Raw genomic sequence first — 23,850 nt, 5'->3', positions numbered from 1 at the left:
TCTCTCTGTCTTTTGAGAATTTCTCCCAAAGTGTGTCAAACTGACTGTCACATCTCAGTTCCTCCACACAAACCAGGGCACTTTGGACCAGTCTGACACCAGTGTAGAGGTCAGTGGATTTAGCTTGGAGTGCAGTGTTGGGAGGATCCAGCAAACTCAATATTTGATACATCATGCAGGCAATGAACTGGAAGCTGGGCTGGGTAATGGCCTTCAAAATCCCTGTGGACTCGATTCGCACCTCTGCAGCACTGGTTTGGTTGTCTTCAATCTCACGAAGCAGGTGGACAATGTGCTCAAAGGATTTCATGATCACTGTCACTGTGGCCAGGTGGCCTGTCCACCGTTGATCAAGCAAACGCTTCAACTTCTCTCCGGTGTAGACTGCAGCCACTGTAGGTTTCCTGAAGAACTTGTAGAGAGAGTTGCATACACTAAAAAAGTTCTCCAAAGTGTTGTCAGATGACATGGCATGCACTACTACTAGATGCAACTGGTGATTAAAACAGTGCACATACGGCACCTCTCTCTTTAATTCTTCCTGCAGGATTTTCTGCATCCCTCCATGTACTCCAGACATGACATTTGCCCCATCGTAACATTGACTGAGCACCTTGTCTGTACATAACCCAATGTCTCTCAACTTTGACAAAACCAGCTCAGTCAGAGACTTGGCATCACATGTTTTACTAGTTGCCATTGATACAAGTCTCTCCTAGTGTTGCTCTTATCCACAAAGCAAAGCACAATTGAGATGTTTTCGCACCCAGTGGGGTCTTTGGTGCAATCCACTTTTAATGTGTACCACGCCTCTCCTATTTCATTTACTATTTCCCCTGTGATGATTTCACTCATGAGTTCAATTATCTCATTTTGTATGTGATTTGAGGTGTATGTGGCATTGGACGGGATGGTGCTAAAAATCTTAGCAAGTTCTTTGTCCTTTTGAAGGGTGTACTCCATCATTGCTAGAAAAATACCACAACTCCCCTCGCCTCTTGCATCTAACGCATCAACAGAGCCACGGAAAGGCAACTGGTTAACAGCTATACATTGAATTATGTCCACAATAGCTGCTACATAGGTGCGGTTTCTCTCCAGTTGTGCTGCATTTACAAGAGTGGAAACCTCAGTACCAGTCTCACTTCTTTCTTGCACGCCTCTCCTTCCACAAAGCTACTGACTTCATGTGCTCTTTGTTTGATTCATGCCTTCCCAGTCCCTTATGACGTACAAGAGCATGGCGCCAGTTGTTGTAGCCAGTTGTGGTGAAGGCATCTGACTTACTTGAACTGAAATGTCTACATGCATATGTTACGGGTCCCCGATATGAGGACCACAGTAACAGTGATGATACCTGTATGGTGCAGGTGAGACAGAAGTAATAAGGACACGTTGTGTTCAGTTTCCTTCCAGATTACTTCTCCTGAGGTTGTTTTATTACACAAAATCATATAAACATATTCATTATCTTATGCATTTCAGTTTCGACTTACATTCCTCAATAACCATTCACATACCTTCACTCTGTCTGTATGTTACTCTTTTATGTGATAAACACATGTCAAATTGAATTTCACATTCAATCAAATCTTTTGTACGTTAAATACATTTGTATACAGCATTATTAACCTGTATATAATACTACTCTTCTTTTACTTTCACTTAAAAGTAGTATTTCATTACCCCTCTAACCTCTCATGTTGACTATTTACCTTCTGCCATTAATGGCAGGTCACTAAAATGCATTACTGAAACATATTTAAGTGTAACAAACAACCTTAATGTTTTACCAACAGTAACTAACTTATAACCCTTACAAAGTACATATTTATTACAAATTCACAATCATTATACATGTATGTAAATACCAGCGACGTGCAGTCAGGGGAGGCAGAGCCCCCCTGACTCCCCTGACTGTCATACTCCAATGTAACAGAAAAACAACTAAAGAAAAACTAAATAGTAATAATAATAAAATGTCTCCACTGATCTGTGTTGTAAGTGTGATTTCTGTTTGATTCCAATCGCTTTTCATAGTCAAAATCAGCAAATTTGCCGAGCTCCGCTACAACTACATGGGAGCGATGAGGAGTGAGGCAGGGACGAGCTCTGTCTCACGTAAGCCCACAGTAACTGGCTGGAGTGCGGGCACTAATGTAGCGCGGGCACTTATTTTGTGAGCGCGCTCAAGCCAGTTACTGTGTGGTAAGGTGAGGCACAGATGAGCTCTGCCTCACCTCAGAATGCGTCACCCCACAGAAACTGGCTGGAAAGCGGACCCTAAGCGCATGCCTGCACCATCTCACTGTATGTTACCAATGTAATGTTTGTAGATCCCTTTATTACATTTATCCTCGCCATCCATAGTCTCTAAATAACTTATTTCACGTATATATGATATTTAGGCTCGCTGGTCTCATCATACAACGGCAATGAAAACAGCACCAGGGGAGGCAGCCATAACCTCTGCCGCACTGAAGGGGGCGCAAGTGAGCCCACAGGTTCTTGTTGCTACTGTTATTCTACGCAGAGACGGTAGACGCAAACAACAAGCTAGACTTTTGAATCTAGAGGAAGATAAGGAGGACTTTTACAAAAATGTAATGGAGATTGTTGTCCAGAAGGATAGCATGGACTTCATCTTCAAGTCAAGGTAAGGCAAGGCAAGGCAAGTTTATTTATATAGCACTTTTCAACACAAGGCAATTCAAAGTGCTTTACAAAAAATGAAAGAGATTAAGAAAATGGCATTTAAAATCAGTCATTAAAAAGAAAAGCTAATAAAATAAACATTAAAAGAAAAAATACATGGATAAAAGTTACAGTGCAGTCAATTAAACATTAAAAGAAAAAAAGTACATGGATAAAAGTTACAGTGCAGTCTAAGATATGAATAGTTCAATTAAAAGCAGCGACAAAAAGAAACGTCTTCAGCCTGGATTTAAAAGTAGTCAGAGTTGCAGCGGACCTGCAGGTTTCTGGGAGTTTGTTCCAGATATTTGGAGCATAATAACTGAACGCTGCTTTACCATGTTTAGTTCTGACTCTGGGGACAGAAAGCTGACCAGTCCCTGAAGACCTGAGAGATCTGGATGGTTCATCATTTAGCAGGAGGTCAGAAATGTATTTTGGGCCTAAACCATTCAGTGCTTTATAAACCAGCAGCAGTATTTTGAAATCTATTCTTTGACACACAGGAAGCCAGTGTAAAGACTTCAGAACAGGAGTGATGTGATCCACTTTCTTAGTGTTAGTGAGGACTCGAGCAGCAGCGTTCTGAATTAGCTGCAGCTTTCTAATAGATTTTTTAGTGAGACCTGTGAAGACACCATTGCAGTAGTCGAGTCTACTGAAGATAAAAGCATGGACAAGTTTTTCCAAATCCTGCTGTGACATTAGTCTTTTAATCCTAGATATATTCTTTAGGTGATAGTAGGCTGATTTAGTAACAGTTTTAATGTGACTGTTGAAACTCAGGTCAGAGTCCATGACTACACCTAGATTTCTGGCTTTATCTGTTGTTTTGAACATTGCACACTGAAGCTCAGTGCTAACTTTTAAACGTTCTGACTTGGCTCCAAAAACCATTACCTCAGTTTTATCTTTGTTTAATTGGAGAAAGTTCTGACACATCCAGTCATTGATTTGTTCAATGTACTTACTCAGTGTTTGAATTGGAGCATAGTCTCCTGGTGAAATTGTTACGGAAATTTGTGTGTCCTCTGCATAGCTATGGTAACTTATTTTGTTGTTCTTCATTATCTGAGCCAGTGGTAGCATGTAGATGTTAAAGAGAAGAGGCCCCAAGATGGAGCCTTGAGGAACCCCACATGTCTTATTTGTCAACTCAGATGTGTATTTACCTATAGAAACAAAGTTGTTTCTGTCCTTTAAGTAGGATTCAAACCAATTCAGAACTGTTTCCGAAAGTCCCACCCAGTTTTCCAGTCGGTCTAGTAATATGCTGTGGTCAACAGTGTCAAACGCAGCACTGAGATCTAATAATACTAACACTGAAGTTCTGCCACTGTCTGTGTTTAAGTGGATGTCATTAAAGACCTTTACAAGAGCAGTCTCAGTGCTGTGGTTTGGACGAAAGCCTGAGTGGAACACATCAAAACAGTTATTTAAATGCAAGAAATTACTCAACTGTTGAAAAACAACTTTTTCGATGATTTTACCTAGAAATGGCAGGTTTGATATGGGCCTGTAATTGTTCATTACTGAAGCATCTAGATTATTCTTTTTTAAGAGCGGTTTAATGACTGCAGTTTTCAGGGCCTGTGGAAAAAGACCTGAGTGAAGAGATTTGTTTACTATATGAAGTAGATCTGAGGCCATGCAAGGCAAAACATCTTTGAAAAATCCTGTTGGAATAATATCAAGGCAGCAAGAGTAGGATTTCAGAAGTTGAATAATGTCCTCTAGGTTTTTATCATTAATCTGATGGAATTGTGTCATGATGTCTGAATTGATGTTAAGTGGACATAGAGACAACACATTTGCTGTACCTGATGCAGAGGCACTGACTGCTTGTCTGATTTTCTGAATGTTGTCAGTGAAAAAGGAGGCAAAATCATTGCACGCCCTGGTGGATAGAAATTCAGAGGCTACTGACACTGGGGGGTTAGTTAGTCTGTCGACGGTAGCAAACAAGGCACGTGCGTTGTTTTTGTTTTTGGTAATGATGTCAGAGAAGAACGATTGTCGTGCGTTTTTCAATTCCAAATTATAAAGGCCAAGTCTCTCTTTATAGATTTCAAAGTGAACCTGGAGATTTGTTTTTCGCCACCTGCGTTCAGCTTTTCGACATTCTCTTTTTTCTGTTTTCACGGTCATGGCCTTTCTCCATGGAGATATTTTCTTGCCAGACACTTCCTTTAACCTAGTTGGAGCAATGGCATCTATAACATTTTTAATTTTTGAATTAAAATGATCTACTAGCTAATTTACTGAGATGTTGGCAGGGGCAAGTGTGGAAGAGAAATTCTGAGTAAACATTTCCCTAGTATTTTCAGTTAAATATCGCTTTGTGGTTACCTCTTTTTGAACATTTTTGTGAACAGATATAGAGCTCTCAAAGAAAACACAGGAATGGTCAGAGAGTGCAACATCAGTCACCACAACCTTAGAGATATTCACACCCTTTGAGATAATTAAGTCCAGAGTGTGCCCCTTATTGTGCGTGGGCTCCGTCACATGCTGAGTCAGTCCATAGCTATCAAGAACACAACATAGTTCTTTAGCCCCTCTGTCCTGGGGGTTGTCAACATGGATGTTAAAATCACCAACAATGACTAGACGGTCAAAGTCAATACACACTATAGACAGCAGTTCAGTAAAGTCATCAAAAAAGCTTGCACAGTATTTGGGTGGTCTATAGATATTTAGGAACAGAGCTCGAGAGGAGCATTTCAGCCGAAGGGCCACATATTCAAAAGAATCAAAGTTTCCATACGATGTCTTCCTGCATTGAAGGGAATCATTGAACAGAATAGCAACTCCACCCCCTTTCTTATGCATTCTTTCCTGACTCATAAAACTAAAGTTGGGAGGGGTTGATTCGATAAGAACAGCTGCACTGTTATTTTGTTCAATCCAAGTTTCTGTTAAAAACATAAAATCGAGATTGTGCTCAGTGATAAAATCATTGATTAAAAATGTTTTTCCTGCCAAAGACCTGACATTTAATAAAGCTAGTTTAAGTTTGTTAAACACACTATCAGTCATGTTTTTTGTAACAAGCTGTGGCTGACATGGAATCACTGCTAAATTAGATACACTCACACAAACGTTTGAGCGCTTCCTGTTTCTATGATTCACCGCTCTTAATCTATTACCTATCAACACAGATATCGGCAAAGCTAGGGTAAGGTAAGACCACAATTGTAAAATGAAAATGGGATCTTACTAAGAAAGAACAATCCAATATTTAGATTTGGGGTATCCTTTTGTTGAACAGTCCGTTTAAAATGAATCGAAGCATCAGACTAAAAAAGCTTTGAAAATAACCGAACATTTCGATTAAGTTCAAAATATAATATTTGTAAATCTGACTCTGAAAGAGTCAGTGCCTCACCAGCCATGAACCTCACCGCACGTCACTGGTAAATACTCAGTGTGCGGGAGCCTTCAGATATACTGACAAACTTGTATACTTACTGCGTCAGATCACGTTGTCCCCAAAATGGCGCCGTACCGGGGAAGCTAGGCTAATACACACACATTATTTAACGGGTTTACACATGTAAACAGCGCTACAAAGTCTTTAACTGTTAGCGGGCCGTTACATATTATTTATTCATTGTGATTTATGCACAGTTTACCAACCTGTATGGTGCAGGTGAGACAGAAGTAATGAGGACACGTTGTGTTCAGTTTCCTTCCAGATTACTTCTGAGGAAACCCAGGGAATGTCCGTGGCTGTAATCGGTACCCCGGAACCATTGAATCGAACACAAACGTTCCGCCTCACTATTTACTGCATCTATTGACCCCGTTAGTGAAATGAAAATAACAGATGTACAAAACAAAGGCATATTCTAACTCCAAACAATAATAATTATTATATCAATGTGGTCACACATCCCAGGGGTGCCACACATAGCAGAAGAGGGCATCTTTTTCACATGAATATTCCAGCCAATCTCTGTTTTTAAACCATGAGCTGCAAAATGAGTTGGGTACTTTTTTAAATATACCTGGGCAGGCTCTGTTTTGCCGAGGTCCTCTGGCACTTGCGGGCCGCTGAGGGGTGGTGTTATTTGGGGCAACGAAGACGGCTGCGGCTGCTCCTCCTCCGCCTCCGTGGGAGAGGCGGGCAAAGCCGGCGAGTCGGGCTGGAGGACGTTAGTGTCCTCGACAGTGGCCGCGGCGGGCAACGTAATAATGTCCCCATGATCTGAACTGTTAGATGCAGTGTTACTGCTGGCGATTAGGGCTGGTTGTTTTAACCATTTTCTGATGTCCATGATCATTGACTGGTGCTGCGTAAGCACCTTGCAGATGAGATGACGAACGTGCAGCGGCACAGGTCACGCGCACCTGACATAATAACGTTACTTACCGTTTAAATTGACCAAATAAATGCAGCAGACAATGTTATTTAACCACAATTACAGTTAATTTTACTATATTCTTATTATTCTTATTACTATTATTATTATTATTATTATTATTATTATAATTATTATATATGTAATATTTTTCACTTTAACAATTTTTTCCACTTTAATTAATAATTTGTTTTTCACTTTTCATTTTTCAAATGAGGGTGCATAACGACTCAACTGAGGGTGCAATGCACTCTTATGCACCCCCGTAGAACCGAGCCTGGGCCTACCTTTGATGATCAAATCACTTAAACACAAAGTCCATCCTCCTGTCCTTTTGGATGAAGCACTTGATGGCGGGTCATGCAGCTGATCCTTTGCCACTCCAGTTTATCATTGTAACTCAATCTTGAAAATGACTCGGTTAATAATTTCGCAACGATGTCATCACTATCACTGACATGAGCCATCATGAACAAACTTATGCTAATCATAAATCTATCGATCATAAATCTATCGATTAGATTTATGATTCAAAATTAATAAAAGAAGGGTAGACATGTGGATATTATCCAGCTGAACAAAACGTGCATTTATCTAACAGGTTCGTTTTCCACAGACCTTATTTCCAGCTATTTTCCAAAATCCTATGGAGAAATCCTTTTGCTTTCTGTCGAGCGAATCCGAGCGAAGCTTACTTCCAGGTTTTAGGATGCGTCACTGCACCACTTTATACACATGTATAAACCTCACAGCGGGCGGAACTTGTCATAAAGTCCACAAAAATAAAGCCCACCCATTTAGAGGGAAGATATGATTGGTCAATTGTACTGTCATTTGACATTACTCTCTCGTTGAGTTACTATAGCTGGGCCCTCTGTGAATGTAGAGAGTGACCAACAAGCTCTCCCGTCTTCACATAACTCGCAGAGACGGCATTCCAACAGAAACTGAACAGGCAGATTCGAAGGATTTATTTCTTTGGAAATGTTATTTGAAATCAAGTTATTTTGGTAAAACTAATGAAAAATATTTTTTTTTTAAAGAAATGTTTTGCTCTATGAAATAGTATCTTACAAAATAGTAGCTTGACTGCATTTTGAACCGTTGTAAAGCAAATGTGGTGACAAAAAGTAGTCCTGTGACAGACAGATGTAATGACAGTCATTGATTAGGACAACATATTGGTACTGCAGACAGAGAGAGTGGTTGCATCAGATCATTATTTATTTAGATTGTCAACGATTGCATAGAAAATAATGACTTATAGTTATAAAGAATGAGAATTATAATTGGTGTTGGGGCAGCAACACTGAAAGCACGGTCCCAGAAAGTGCGGAGGCGTGAATGGGGAATGGAAAGCAGGCCGGAGTCTGAGAATCGCAGAGTACAGGACAGGATGTATGGGTGGAGGAGATATATGAGGTACTGAGGGGAAAGGGCATGGAGGGACTTGTAGGTGATGAGGAGGAGTTTATATGTGATGCGGGACTGGAAGCCAGTGAAAGTGACGGAGGGTAGGGGTGAAGTTCTGCCAGGCTTTGTGTGGGTGAGGACCCTAGCAGCAGAGCTCTGGATATACTGGAGCCTGTCCAGGGTTTTGATAGGAACCCTGGACAGGACTCTGTTGCAGTAGTCCAGGCGTGATGTGATGAAGGCGTGTATGAGTTGTTCTGCCACAGAGTCGGAGACAGATGGCCGGAGTTGAGAGAGGTTTTTGAGGTGTAAGAAAGCTGATTTTGTAACTGATTTAACATGGTTCTGGAATGAAAGGGGGGAGTCTAAGATCATGCCCAGGTTGCGGAGCTCAGAGAATGGTGAGATGGTGGAGCAGTCATTAGGGAGGAGGAGATCCCCAACGTTCCCAAGCAGTTCCTTGGGGGCCACAACCAGGTGCTCAGTTTTATTGCTGTTGAGTTTGAGTATATTTGCCGTCATCCAGGTTTTTATATCAAGGAGGCAGTTGACTAGTGACTGAGGGTGGGGGGGAGGTACTGGGCAGAAGGTTTTGTGCTGACGTAGAGTTGGGTGTCATTGGCATATGAGTGGAACTGGAGACCATGGCGGAGGATGATTTCACCAATTGGAAGTATGTATACTGTAACAACCCTGTCTCCTCCAAATTACGTTCCCACAGAACTAAAGTGCATTCTCAATTACGTTTAGCTAGAAACGTATTTTCTCCCACGTTACGTTTGTTTTGGACGTAACTCAAACACGTTTATTTTCAACATATAATTGCCATTTATTATCTTGCTTTCCTATAATACGCCCGACCATGCACGGGGCTGCTATTAATTCGAACAATCTTGCTGGCCTATATTATTATTATTAGGATACTATACGTTTATACAAAGAGAAAAGAATGTCACGATCTCACGTTTTCTGGCCACAGTAGTTGATTTGGAGAATTTTACATCTGGAAGTAAGTATTCTCTCTAATGTCGATTGATTTTACAGTGATATCTGCAGTACTCATCAACTCAAAAACACCAGATTATACCTGTTAATTACACAACATTGATTGGTTTAATTTGTTTGCAATGCTTTTGTGTTTTTCCCCTTCGATTCGGAGAAACAAATAGTTTTTTCGGAGTTTAGGATGACCGAAGACACTACACTACCCATAATCCTCAGCTATCGTTTGGGACGACACCAGTCCGCTTTGCTCAACAAACCCTGTGATTAGCCCTCAAACTCTGTGATTGGATGTTGGAGTGGCAGTTATTGGTTATAGGTTATAGTTATAGGTTATTCTATATGAAAAAAATGTTTTGTGAAAGATAAAATCATACTTTATTCCGCTAGTGCTTGCTTTACTCTTTGAAAGTCATCACATAAATGCATTATAATAAATGGTTCAGCTGCATTAAATATTACACATCTGCCGTAGTTCTGCCGAGAGATTGGATCTTAAATATTAAGAGTACATACATAATAGGGGGGAAGTAGAAGGTCAATGATAGAAATATAGAATAGAAAATATCAAGAAGATACTTTAAGTGATCTCTACAATAAAACAGTTTAGTGCAGGATGTCCGAAGATATTAATATGAGGATGTGCAAAACAGACAAACTAATTAGGCTTTATTAAAACATTAAATAATACTTTAAGTTAAGGTCTTCTTTTAAATAAGAAAAAAGCTTTGGGGGTATCTAGAGATACATATTAAGCCTGACAAAGTACTTTGTCTAATATATTGCATAGTTTGTTTTTGGACTTGACAATCAACTCTCCTGCAATGTGTTAGAGTCGGGAGGAGCTGATAATTTATTCCGGGAAATTACTCAGACCTACTAATTGACCTAACCGAAGTTATTGAGTCTATGTAAGTTTACTGCTTGGCTCAGATCCACCAAAGTCAGCAAGATCTCACCTCTATTAACTCCCTGAAGAACCCGGTTCAATTAACTGCTGTTTCAATTCAGACAACTCTCTTAAATCTGTTTAAGCGATCCCGAAGGATTTTGATATCAGTAAATTAGGTGTGGCCCTACCTAGATGTGAGTGTGGCAGGGTGCAATCTTACCTTTGAAGCAGGAGAGGAGAGCGCTGATTTCTTTGAAGTTGTCCCAATCCAAAAGGTGGGATCAGTTTATTTGAAGAAAAATAGGTCCAAACTAATACAGGGTTTTTACCTTCTCTCTTTACAACATTATAATCATACTAAACCTATCATGCTGTGATCATGTTCTAATATGAAACTTTAATTCACAGTTTTACATTTATTACCATACATTGTAATTTCAACTGCCCAATTCAGTTGTGATTTTTATAGAATTTTAGAGGTCTTACCTCATAAAAGACCGGTGTTAATAAAAAGCACATTCAAACTTTCATTCACCAAAACAGTTCATTTTCTCATTTCGACATTCGTATACTTCAACTAGTCCCACATGAATTCGGAGGACCTGTCCTCACAGGTGGCAGGGTACTAACTTTAAACAAACATCAATTCATTCCACTCATTTCACAAAGAAATTCACTCATCTTTCAACAAAGAAATTCGAGAGATATTTACCAAGTTTGAGAGCTTTTACCGGGAGAGAGTATACCAGGGGAACCCCCCCCTCTCTCAGCTTGCTCCCTCTCCGCCAGTGTCTTTATGCTAAAAAAACAGGATAGAAAACCTAAAGACACCTCCTCCATACCCATATTTGTGGAATATAATAACTGGGCATGGCCTCTGATGTACAGGACTGGACATGACCAGACATATTCTATGGCTATGTCATAAGACACACCTTCCCAGGCTTATGTAACAAAAGTTCATGACCTCGAGTGTGCAGGACTTGCAAAATATTATTCTCGGCTATGACATACATGTAACCGCCTTTTTGGGGCCTCTGTCTTTTTCTCCTTAAGTCAGGAGCCCCCCTCCCTGAGTACTGCTGTGAGGGGAGAGGGAAGAAACTGCCTTCTCCCTTATCAGGGACACCCATAAATCATTATAGGTCTTACACTCAACTTAACAAACCACTTTGTTTATACTGTAAATATAGAAAAACCTAAAATATGAAGCATTTTCATTGTGGGTTATACAATAATATAATTAATTATATTTGATTATAACTAGGGTTGGGAACCGAAACTCGGTTCCAGATGAGAACCGATAAGAAAATGCCGGGTACCCATACAAAATACACAATTTCGGTTCTGCTTAACGGTTCCTAAACGCGGTAGACCCTGTATTCCAGCGGGTCCGTCTGCACCGCGGTGCTGCGGTGACCCGGTGGAATACAGGGCGGACCTGGAGAATCACAGAACGGCCGGTCGTCAGCGGGCCGTTGACGGCCGGCTCGGTACGCTGACGGCCGGCACCGCCCTTCATTTTTTTAAACGGCATCATATAAATTGCGCTGACAAGCGACAGAGGTCCACAGTTGCCCCGCAGCGATGCCCCCGCCCTCCCGTAGACATTTCACGAGCTCAGTCACTTCATAACACCAAAGATAGGTCGCGGTAAACACTCTGAAGTGAGGCTCCACTACACTAAAAAAGAAAAAGAAAAGGCAAAGTGTAATGCCTGTTAATAGCTTGCCACAGGCATAGCTCAGTTAAAATAAAGCACAGCTATTGTGCAATACATTTGTATTGCATGTATATTTTTTAGTAACAATTTCAGTCAAAGCTTTTAAGAATACATATATTTTTGTTATCTAAACGTTTGACCTCTTTATTTTACAATTTTGGAATCGAAACGGGGAATCGATAAGAACCGGAATCGATAAGCGGAATCGAAATCGGAATCGATAAATTTCAAACGATACCCATCCCTAATTATAACTAACTTTCGTTTTAAGTATTCATCCTAATATGGAGATCTCAACACCCTCTTTTTAAAACGCAAAGTTATCAAAACAGCAACAAATAAAATTGTAAACATACATACATATTCAAAACCCATCAAGAAGCATTTTCATTATGGGTTTATACAAGAATATGATTGATTATATTTGATTATAACTAACTTTTGTTTTAAGTATTCATCCTAATATGGAGATCTCAACAAATGTTAACTATGTTGAAGCACTTATTTTAACTGATATTATACATATTAATTATACTCTTATAAGATGTATGTAGATAGTATAACAAATGTGCAGAATACGACAGTTTAATGGTGGAGGTATACATACATATTGATTTATGTCTTGTAATGCACTGTTGAGCAACCTGCAAAGTGTTTCATTCATTGCATAACTACACTGTAGTTGTGTATATGATATGTCAATAAACCTTAGAACATCTTGAAATCTTGAAAGGGATGTGCAAAATAGCAATTATATACAGTCTTTAATTAACCATTAGTAGATAATAACGAGTAATGAATATACTTTATAGGGATCTGCAGATACATGTGTAGTCTTCTCAAGCACCAACTATCAAATATCTCTCCTGATTGTTGGCACTTGACAATCATCTTCCCTGAATTTTGCTCAGGTGTAACTAAAGTCTGATTTAAGGGTCGCTTATATTTCACATCATTAATCAGAATCTGCAATGTAACTAAAATAAATGTAGTGGAGTGTTGTGCGTAGACGGCTCTGCTAAGATTGTTCCCTAGTTTACGTTTCATGTTATGTGTTTAGATAGGTTCCTGTTTTATTTTTGATAGTCTTGTCTACCCTCATGTGTCTAAAGTACGTTTCCTGCCTTGTCTGTTTTCCCACGGTTGTGATTGTCTAATTGTCTTCACCTGGTGTTGTCTGTCTAGTATATATAGTTCTCGTCTTCCCCTGTCTCGTTGCCAGATTGTCTTGTGTGTTCCAAGCCTTCCAGCGTAAGATCCTTTTGTCATTGTCCATAGAGTAATCGTCCATAGAGTTAGATTAGTGTATTAGTAGTTTTTGTTTTGTTGCTTTATGTATTCAGTGTGTTATGACCTGTCTACATTAAAACACTTTATTTTGATACTTTGTTTGTCTCTGCATCGTGCATTTGATTCCACGCCCTTGTACAGCCCTAACATGGAGTAAAAATACCAGGTTAACCTCAATAAATTGCATGTTGTACATGCTGCTGTAATGAAAAAATGTCCCAACTTGTGATCAATAAAGTATATCTTATCTTATCTTATCTTAAGATGATCGATGACGACTGCCATATTTGCAAAATGTGCCTCTGAACCTTGAAAAGTGCTATTTCAAGGCTTATCAATTAACAACAGGAGGGGTCACAGACATAATTAAATAAAGCTCTTCTGACCTTAGCTGTCATGTGGGTATATATTAATGCTGAACATTTTCGACACAAGTAATTTTCACCCATTTATTAATTATATGTTTTAAATGTGATAACACCAATGTGTTTCCCCTCCCCTAAACCTCCAGGGGTGTACACAGTTTAATACTGGCAACTTCTAATTATGGGAAATACGAAAACGTCTTCTAAAACTACAATTCCCAGTAGAGACCCGCCATAGAACAATGTGTAGTTCTGGGGGGTGGGGGTGGACTTGTTCGAATCCTGTTTTGGATAGTGTGCCGTTGATGGGCTTCATTCCATTTTAAAGTGCTGTTTGACGCTCGGTGTAACCATGGTGCACTGCCACTCCAACATCCAATCACAGAGCTTGAGGACTAATCACCGGGTTTGTCAAGCAAAGCGGACTGGTGTAGTCCCAAATGATAGCTGAGGATTATGGGTAGTGTAGTGTCTTTGGCCATCCTAAACTCCAAAAAAACTATTTGTTTCTCCGAATCGAAGGGGAAAAACACAAAAGCATTGCAAACAATTCAAACCAATCAATGTTGTGTAATTAAAAGGTAAAATCTGGTGTTTTTGAGTTGATGAGTAATGCAGATATCACTGTAAAATCAATCGACAGTAGAGAGAATACTTACTTCCGGATGTAAAATTCTCAAAAACAACTACTGTGGCCAGAAAACGTGAGATCGTAACATTCTTTTCTATTCGAATTAATAGCAGCCCCGTGCATGATGGGGCGCTGTTACGTTCCCACTTGGCTAGGGTACAAACGGGAAACGACACGACCAGATTGGATTTGGTATATTCGTTACCGGTGGTTTTATTGTTACTGAAACTAAGTAAAATGATGGTCACACAGATTGGCCCCACAACACGGGTCAATCTGTCACTATAACACAACACAAAGGGTCTCCAAAAGAGAGTTGCCCCGCTACACAAAGAAAAGCAAATCTCACTACTAAAGTGGAAACAAACAATAAACAAAACGGGACTGTGGAAACCCACACAGCTGGTGCGGGTCTACAGGTGCTAATCACCTGGCTCTACGCAATATCCACTCACAGGAATGCTGGTCGACAGGTGCTAACCAACCTGGATCTAAGCAGTATACACACACACAAAATCCCTACGCTAACACAGAACCCGACGACACACTGCTACTCAGTGTGTGATAAAGCGCGGAGAACCATCAGATTTCGCCTCTACAAGACACGGCGAACACCATGGGCTAGAGCTCTGTGTCGCCAGGCCATTTGCTACAAGATAGTCAGCCTCCTGTTTCATAAGTGCGCGTTTGGTGGGATTGGCGCGGTACGGATGTTGTTTGATTGGCCTCGCACCTTTTACATCAATGTCATGTTTTATCACATTAGTTTGTGTGGAGACATCATGGAAAAGGCACGGGAAATCATCCACCAACTGGGTTACGTCATTCTGCTGGCTCTCCTGCAGATGACCTAACGTGGTCGGCAGTGTCTCTACCATCTCCGAGTTGCATAACCGAGCACCCGGCTGGTGATGTGAGCGCATCACCAACCCGTCGTCAGAGGGGCCGGAACTATCTACCACTATTAACGCCGAAGCAGCTACTCTTTGATTACATGAGCCGGCTGGCGTACTATCAGTGACGGTGCGTGCATGATATCGCTTCAACATGTTTATATGGCAGACACGCGTTTTTTCGTCGTCTCTCGGGAGTATCAATCACGTAATCGGTGTCACTGAGACAATCACGGATTTCATACGGCCCGAGGAATTTGGCTGAGAGCGCAGAGCCGGGGATAGGTAATAGTGCGAGGACCTTGTCACCTATTTCAAAGTGCCTAGGGACAGCGGCACGGTCATAGTTACGCTTCATAACCGCTTGTGAAGCGGAGAGCGACTCTCTAGCGAGTGAATTTGCTCGGTGCAAACGCTCACGGAACTGACTAACGTAATCTAGTACGTTTTCCTCAGGAGGACTATCAGCCGAAAGAAACTCATCGTGTAGGATTTTAAGTGGTCCGCGGGGCGTATGGCCGAAAACGAGCTCCGCGGGACTGAATCCTAATGACTCCTGAACAGCTTCACGGGCTGCGAACAAAACGAAAGGAATTCCCTCATCCCAATTTTTTTTTGTCTCCATACAGTATTTTCGCAGCATGCTTTTTAAAGTCTGATGCCACCGTTCTAATGCCCCCTGCGACTCTGGATGATACGCACTGGATATCACATGTTTAACCTGCAGTGTTTGTAGGACCTGTTTGAACAATTTAGATTTAAAATTTGTCCCTTGGTCACTTTGGATTACTCGCGGAATTCCAAATGTAGAAAATAACTTCGTCAAGGCCTTAACTACAGATGTTGAAGTAATGCTACGCAGCGGAATCGCTTCCGGAAAACGAGTCTTCGTACACATTATCGTGAGTAAATACTGTTGACCTGTTTTCGTACGTGGTAAAGGACCAACACAGTCTATCAACACCCGGTCAAAGGGCTCACCTATAGCCGGTATGGGATGTAACGGAGCCTGCGGAATTTGTTTGATTAGGCTTACCGACAACCTGGCACACATGACAGCAGCGGCAGAAGCTAGAAACATCTTTCTTTAAACCTGGCCAAAAGAAATGCTTCAGAATTATTTGATACGTTTTAGTCACGCCCAAGTGTCCCGACCATTGACTTTCATGCGCGACAGATAACACATGTTGACGGTATGGCACCGGCACGACTACTTGATGCACTACACTCCAGTCAGCTTCAGCAGTAGCAGTGAGGGACCATTGGCGCACTAATATCTCCTTATCCAACACATAAGCCACCTTCTCACCCCTTGCTTTGTCATTACTCACCACCTGCTCGAAACACTTCACAAGCGTCGGGTCCGCCCTCTGCGCGGCGAGTAAACGCTCTCGGGTTACCGGGAGTGTGGAACAGTCAACAGCTGGGCTGGCAGGTTGCGCTGGCGCAGCGGTTCCAGCCGGGAACGCGGAGGATGCAGAAACCTCCACTGCTGGCTTTTCCTCCGGTATTTTGTCCTCTGTGAATATTTTCCCAAACATAGTATCATCTAGCGACACTTCCGAGTTACTCTTACGCGCTTGCGCGCGAGTGACAGCACAAATAGGGAAAATGTGGGCCTGGTTTACTTCAGGCACTACAAGCTGAGGAGAATCCAATATTTCTAATGCAGGGGTTACCTTACCCCCTGCGATGTCATTTCCCATTAGGAAAACTATACCCCTTATGGGTAATGCTGGGCACACAGCAACAGGGAAAAATCCAGTAATTAATTTAGATTGTACATGTACATTATGTACGGGCCAGGGCACATAACCCATTTCAATGCCACATAAAGTCGATCCATACCCACACGCTGATTGTTCGGAAAATGGTAGAGCCGAGGCAACAATCACTGACTGTGAGCCTCCCGTGTCTCGTAGTATGCGGACGGGTCTCTGATCGTCGGACTCACCTGTTAGTGAAATCAATCCCTCGAACACAAAAGGCTTAAAACAGGGATCTATTTCCTCCTCATTGTCAGGTGTGGAAATACTGAGTGAGTTAGTGTTAATTAAGCCGATGCCTTTCGGCCTGGTCATGTTTGGTGGCTGCTCCTTCCGCTTCAGAATTAGGCAATTATTAATGAAATGCCCAGGCTGATGACAATAGTGACATTCTCTCTCCTCTTTGTTCCTCGTAAACACTCTCGCTGGCTGACCAACAGGTGCACCCGGCATGCGGCGAGAGTTCTCAGCAATAGCCGGAGAAAACACCGTTTTATGCATCAGCACATATTCGTCTGCCAGTACAGCAGCTGCGGAGAGAGATTGCACTTTCTGATCATTTATATGCCCCACAATACGGTCAGGTAATCCCCTCTTAAATTCCTCCATCAGGATTAATTCTTTAAAGGCAGAATACTCTGCAGCGTCACATGAATCAATCCATTTATGGAGCAACATCCCCTTCTCCCTGGCATACTCGACATGTGTTTGATTAGCCCCCTTTCTGTGATTCCTGAACTTCTGCCGATAAGCCTCTGGAACTAACTCGTACACCCTAAGTATGGCACGCTTTACCAGGTCGTACTTTAGGCTGTCCTCCAGTGAAAGAGCAGCAACCGCCTCCTGAGCTCTCCCGTGAAGTTTACACTGCACTAACAGAGCCCAGGCATCAGCCGGCCACTGTAATGCCGCTGCCATGCATTCAAACGCACCAAAATACGCATCCACTTCAGCCTCACGGAAAACCGGCACCAACGCAACATTTTTCCCTACATTGAAGGCAGGTGGATGAGAAGGAAGTGAAAAGCTTTCTCGAAGATTGCCAACAACACCGGATGCGCGCAGTTCGGAGTCTAGCTCCATCTGCCGTATCCGGATCCGGACTTCTTTATCTGCCTCGATTTTCCTTATTTCGAACTGAAACTGCCTGTCTTGCTCCCTGTCCTTAGCCTCTATCTGAAGCCGGGCGAGACGGATTTTCAGTTTATTCCCTACCCGGGAATCTGTGCTGCCCACAGAAGAGGGGTGGACCTCTGCGAGGCGGCGTGGAGCGGTGCCTCACACGACTCGCCCCCCTCGCTGTCACCACTCTTTTCTTCCATAGCGATAAACTCCGCCACCTGCCCCTGACTTAACGGGTCTTCAACTAGACCTTTGGACACTGGGAGCTCAGCAGATACAGCCAGTACTAATAAGCCCTTTCTCACCATCTCATCCACTACCAATGCCCTCTACTCTTTCTTTACCATTTGCCGATTCACCACCAGACTGAAGTGCCGCGCTATCTCTATTAACTCATCTTTTTTACATCGGTCCAGCTGCTCGTAACACGGCCAGACTAAGAACGCCTCTATGTCAAACGACGCCATACCTGGGTGTACCGCCAACCCGTTTACAAAGTTTATTGCCACAATAAACCCACCTATAACCCCAGGAATTGCTTTAAATGTATCCCGGACGAGCCCCCACGTGTTACGTTCCCACTTGGCTAGGGTACAAACGGGAAACGACACGACCAGATTGGATTTGGTATATTCGTTACCGGTGGTTTTATTGTTACTGAAACTAAGTAAAATGATGGTCACACAGATTGGCCCCACAACACGGGTCAATCTGTCACTATAACACAACACAAAGGGTCTCCAAAAGAGAGTTGCCCCGCTACACAAAGAAAAACAAATCTCACTACTAAAGTGGAAACAAACAATAAACAAAACGGGACTGTGGAAACCCACACAGCTGGTGCGGGTCTACAGGTGCTAATCACCTGGCTCTACGCAATATCCACTCACAGGAACGCTGGTCTACAGGTGCTAATCAACCTGGATCTAAGCAGTATAAACACACAGGAATGCTGGTCGACAGGTGCTAACCAACCTGGATCTAAGCAGTATACACACACACAAAATCCCTACGCTAACACAGAACCCGACGACACACTGCTACTCAGTGTGCTCGCCTAGAACCCTACTACAGACACTGCTAATCAGTGGAGCTAATACAAAAGACACACGGCTAAATACTCTCAGAATTCACAGAAGGAAGGCTTATCACAAGGATAGGGTTGAGGCATCTGACACAAAATACAGAGCCTCTCGACTGTTGTCCGTGCTCAGCCTTTATACTCCTCCCCCGGCTGACGTGACAGAAGCGAGCAGGGGTTGGGCGACGTCTGTCCAATCCCCGCGGATGTTGAGCGGTCCGGACGGCCAATGACAGCAGAGGAACTGCACAGCTCATTTACATACACCAACAGACTTAAGCTCACAAGGTAGCAGCTGCTGTAACAGGCGCATTGTAGGAAAGCAAGACAATAAATGGCAAATATATGTAGAAAATAAACATATTTGAGTTACGTCCAAAACAAACGTAATGTGGTAGAAAATACGTTTCTAGTTTAACATAATTGAGAATGCGTGGGAACGTAATTTTGAGGAGTCAGGGTTGACTGTAAAGATGAGGGGACCGAGCACCGAGCCTTGGGGGACACCATGGTTAACAGAGAGGTAGGAGGAGCTACAGCCAGCGTAGGTCACAAATTGTGTCCGGTGAGAGAGTTATGAGTGGAAGAAGGAGAGGGCGGAGTCGGTAAGGCCAAGATGTCCAGACAGGAGGGTGAGGAGGATATAACTGTAAAGTCCACTGAGACAAATGTAACATTTGTGATATTGGGCTATATAAATAAACATTGATTGATTGATTGATTGATATCATGACACATGATGTCGAAGGGTGCAGAGAGTCTAGGAGAATCAGTTTACTGATGTGGCCTGAGTACTAGGAACAGTGCTATATGCTGAGTATGCAGCCGATATTAAGCAAAGTCAAAAACCTGCTAAGGCCGACTAGCATTAAGTCGTTTTATCATAATGACTTGATGGGGGGGTTAATTTTTATTTAGGTTGCAAAATTCTCTCTGCTACTTTCTCTCTCTCTTTCTCTCTCACGCACGCACGCACACACACACACACACACACACACACACACACACACACACACACACACACAGTAAACACACTACCACATTTAAGTTTATTCTCACAACCTCACAAAATATGTGTTTCTAGAGGCTTTATTCTATCATTACCACATGCAGGGCTCTTTGGTTAGCTAGTATAGCAAGTGGCTGGCTCAAAGTAAACACAGAAAGGACTTTATGCCTGCTGTTTGTTCTTAAAGATGGAAGGTTAAACAATATATTTCAATGGTTACTTGTCTTTAAAAGCCTATTTCCACTTAAAGGTAAAGGTTTTGTATCCACATTGTGTCAGGATAAATGTAACCCTTACTTTTTAAGTCAGCTCTTCCCAGGAGAATTGTATGATCCCTTTGCCTGCCTTCTGGTATGGCTGCCTTGTTTATTTGTATTAACACGTATTCTAATCTATAGCGAACATGGAAAAAATGTGTATTGAGTCTAGGGAGTTTGAACCCTATTATTTCTTGAACCATTCAGTAGCACTGACTGACCCCAACGGTTTGCTTCATGCTCAGTAGTGCCAGAAGCATGGAAGAAAGCATGAAAGCATAAAGAGAAAAATAACCTACTAAAGAGTCTTTGAGTGAAAAACTTATCTCCGCTAAATCTTCACTTTGACACAAATAAAATAAACGTACTTACTGATTATATCTTTAGTAAAAAAACACTTCTCAGTGCAGCATGCATGCAAGGACATGGACACAATTAAAAGTAACATTAAAATAAAAAGCTCATACAGTATTGCAGACATCAAACATAATCATGTGAAATCAGGGCAACAGAGTGGATGCTACACATGTATATCTATCACAGGAGCAGACATGTCTGCACAGTGGTCTTAGTTTGTACCTCCATTCACCCAAATGCAGTATCTGCAACTTAAAATATCAAACCAAGACAGGTACGAATCATATATTCCTTCATGTCTAATAAATGAATACCACATAAAGCATCTCCCATCTTATCAGGCTAACCATTCAAGCCCCTGAACATGCAGAGAAGTCTATAAATGTTATCGTGTATACAGGGGAAGCAGCTAAACATATTTTAGCCAATTAAAACATAACAACTCGTGATAAATTATAGTCTGTTTTAATGAGTACAACAAGTCCTTATAGTAGTGTGTCAGGTCAAACTGAACACATTTCTTGAACAGTAACCAAATGACCTATTTATTCTTTTACTTTATATGAAGGTTTTCACAGCTGATGCAAAGCATTGGGACAGTGAATCTACCAACAGTGAAAATGTTAGTTCTCAAGTGGGATGCTTAAAAAAGATAACTGCACTATAGTTCTAAAGGCATTCAAGTTCTGATGGCAGCCTCCAAGCGGTGGCTTCATCCATAACATTCATCTGTTTGCAACTTACAAATTATTTATCTAATATATCATAATATTCAAATTACTTGTACTTGACTCTTCTTGCACTATTTCTATTTTATTTGTATTTACTTGCACTATTTTATCTGTTTATTATGTTGCATTGTTGGAGGAGCCTGTGACCTCAGTTTTTCATTGACATATCTACACTGAAGCTATGTACAAATTACACAATAAATGCCTTGAATCTCCCTGAGCTCAGTCACAGCAGAGGGTCGCAGGATGAGGAGGGGGGCTGGAAGGTCACATCTGAAGACTTTCCAGATGCATGCTTTGGGATGTAGATAACTGTTCTTTGTGACCTCTGTTTCACTCACTCACATTTGTTAAATCTCTCAACCTGTCTCTCTTGTCAGCCTGTAGTATACAGAGGCGTGGGCCCCCCAGGTGCTCAGGTGTCTCTGGAGCAGCAGGCCTACATGCTGCTGACGGAGCCAGAGAGGCAGACCATGGTCTACTACCTGCAGGAGTACCAGGAGGGACACATAGGAGTGGAGCCGCTGACCATGGCTCTCTGTGAGCTTTTTAACACACATGCAAAGGTACTAAATTCATATATAGATCCATTCATTTTAGATTTTTGGAAAACTGTCTAAAGTATGTGGCAATTTCATTCATGTATAGGTCATGTTACATTGGGAATATGTTTTTCTTTAAATGCCCAAGAAGTTGATATTCTCTGCTCTTTGAATTATTCGATAACATGCTGTAATCCATATTAAAGCACACATAGCATGCTCTTATCTCAGCTTCGCTTCTCTTCTTCTCTGCTCCAGCTGTCCATGCTGGCAGACGTGAGAAGTCTGGTGGCCCCCCTGGACCTAGAGCTGTACGACAGGCTGGTGTTGCATCGTGAGAGAGAAGCCCACCAGGCCTGGCATGGAGGTCCGGGGGTCCTGCATCTTCAGGGCTACTGCAACCAGAATGCAGGACACGGCCACCCTGCTATGGTAGGTCCATTATCCCACATCACATTACATCAATACTGTGGCATGTTAACATTTGAGCATAAAAATCACAACCTGCTTACATGTTTATCTTACATCGCTGCTAACCAAATCTTCTGATAAAAATACTAGTGAAAATGATGTGAAGATACCTCATTGAATACAGAATCAAAACTTTAAAAAGTTGTTAAACAAGTGAGGCCTTTCTCAATATTTTCCACACGAGTCCTCATGCAGTCCAGATGCTTGGAAGTGTTCTTGCTCAGCTGTTTGTGAGGTGGGGGTAGTATCCCATCATGCATTTTGCAAGTAGCATTTATACAGTATATTATCATTTTCAACCTTCAGCTGTTACAGTGTCCCCAAATAATACTCACATTTATACAAGCATACTTATTCATTACTTAATTTTTACAAAATGAATGGTCACTTTTCTGAAATGTGAGGACCGTTAATACATGTGTGCTGTCATCATATTATGTGTGGTTATTCTATTACAACTCCTAATATAAGGCTAATTGGATTTAATTGACAGACACTTAGTTATTCAGCAACAAACATGACGTTTTATTGTTATGTTATATTTCATTTTCATAGATTGATATTTCTTTGCAGTTTGGCTTCATAGACACACCACAGACCCAAAAAAAAGGCCGAAAAACCCATCTTTTGAACAGAGCCGTTTACTAGAACGTTAACCACCCATTTGTTGCCTTGACTGCCTAATGCTTTTTGTTTTATATTCTTTTTTATTTTGTTGCTAACATTTGACTCTGTAGCACTTTGAGTTTTGTGCACTTATAAATCAAATTGATTATTATCATTATTATTATTATTACTATTATTATTATTAAATAGGTATTTGGTGATGTGCATTAAAAAAATCTATAAACTGAAGCTTTAAAGTTAATTCCATCAGTGACTAATAAATAAACAGAAGACTAAAGAAAAACCTTAGTCCAGAGGCCTGTACTACGAAGCTGGTTCAACCTAACCTGGATATGTTTGAGTTAGCCGGTTGGCCTAATCCAAAACATACGCGCTCTCGCTAAGCGGTCCTACGACGCGGGTTATCAAGTGGATCGCTCAAGCAAGCCGTGTCCTATCTAGTTAGGTGCACGTTCACATGAAGGGGGTGGTATCTGGAGCATACGACCAATCACAAACATGGAGAAGCGTACTGACAGCGCAGTGTCATACTTTCTGAATGAAAAGTCAACTATATAATTAGTCAAATATAAAGAAGTTAAACTTTAAACATCCATGACTTAAATACTTTATCCAGGATC

The 23,850-nt window shown here is 41.6% G+C and overlaps 1 protein-coding gene across 3 annotated transcripts in view; it reads left to right on the top strand.

Moving 5' to 3' along the window:
* Nucleotides 1–23,850, top strand: part of whrnb (whirlin b) — a 167,500-nt gene that overhangs the window by 94,200 nt on the left and 49,450 nt on the right. For all 3 annotated transcript variants that reach the window (XM_034208317.1, XM_034208316.1, XM_034208314.1), the window contains exons 6-7: nt 21,971–22,156; nt 22,391–22,564. In XM_034208317.1, coding sequence (XP_034064208.1) covers nt 21,971–22,156; nt 22,391–22,564 — 360 coding nt within the window. The remainder of the gene's footprint in view (nt 1–21,970; nt 22,157–22,390; nt 22,565–23,850) is intronic.

Source organism: Gymnodraco acuticeps, unplaced genomic scaffold, assembly GCF_902827175.1.
Source record: "Gymnodraco acuticeps unplaced genomic scaffold, fGymAcu1.1, whole genome shotgun sequence".
In the NCBI taxonomy this organism is placed as follows: Eukaryota; Metazoa; Chordata; class Actinopteri; order Perciformes; family Bathydraconidae; genus Gymnodraco; species Gymnodraco acuticeps.
This window is presented reverse-complemented; position numbering and strand designations above follow the sequence as displayed.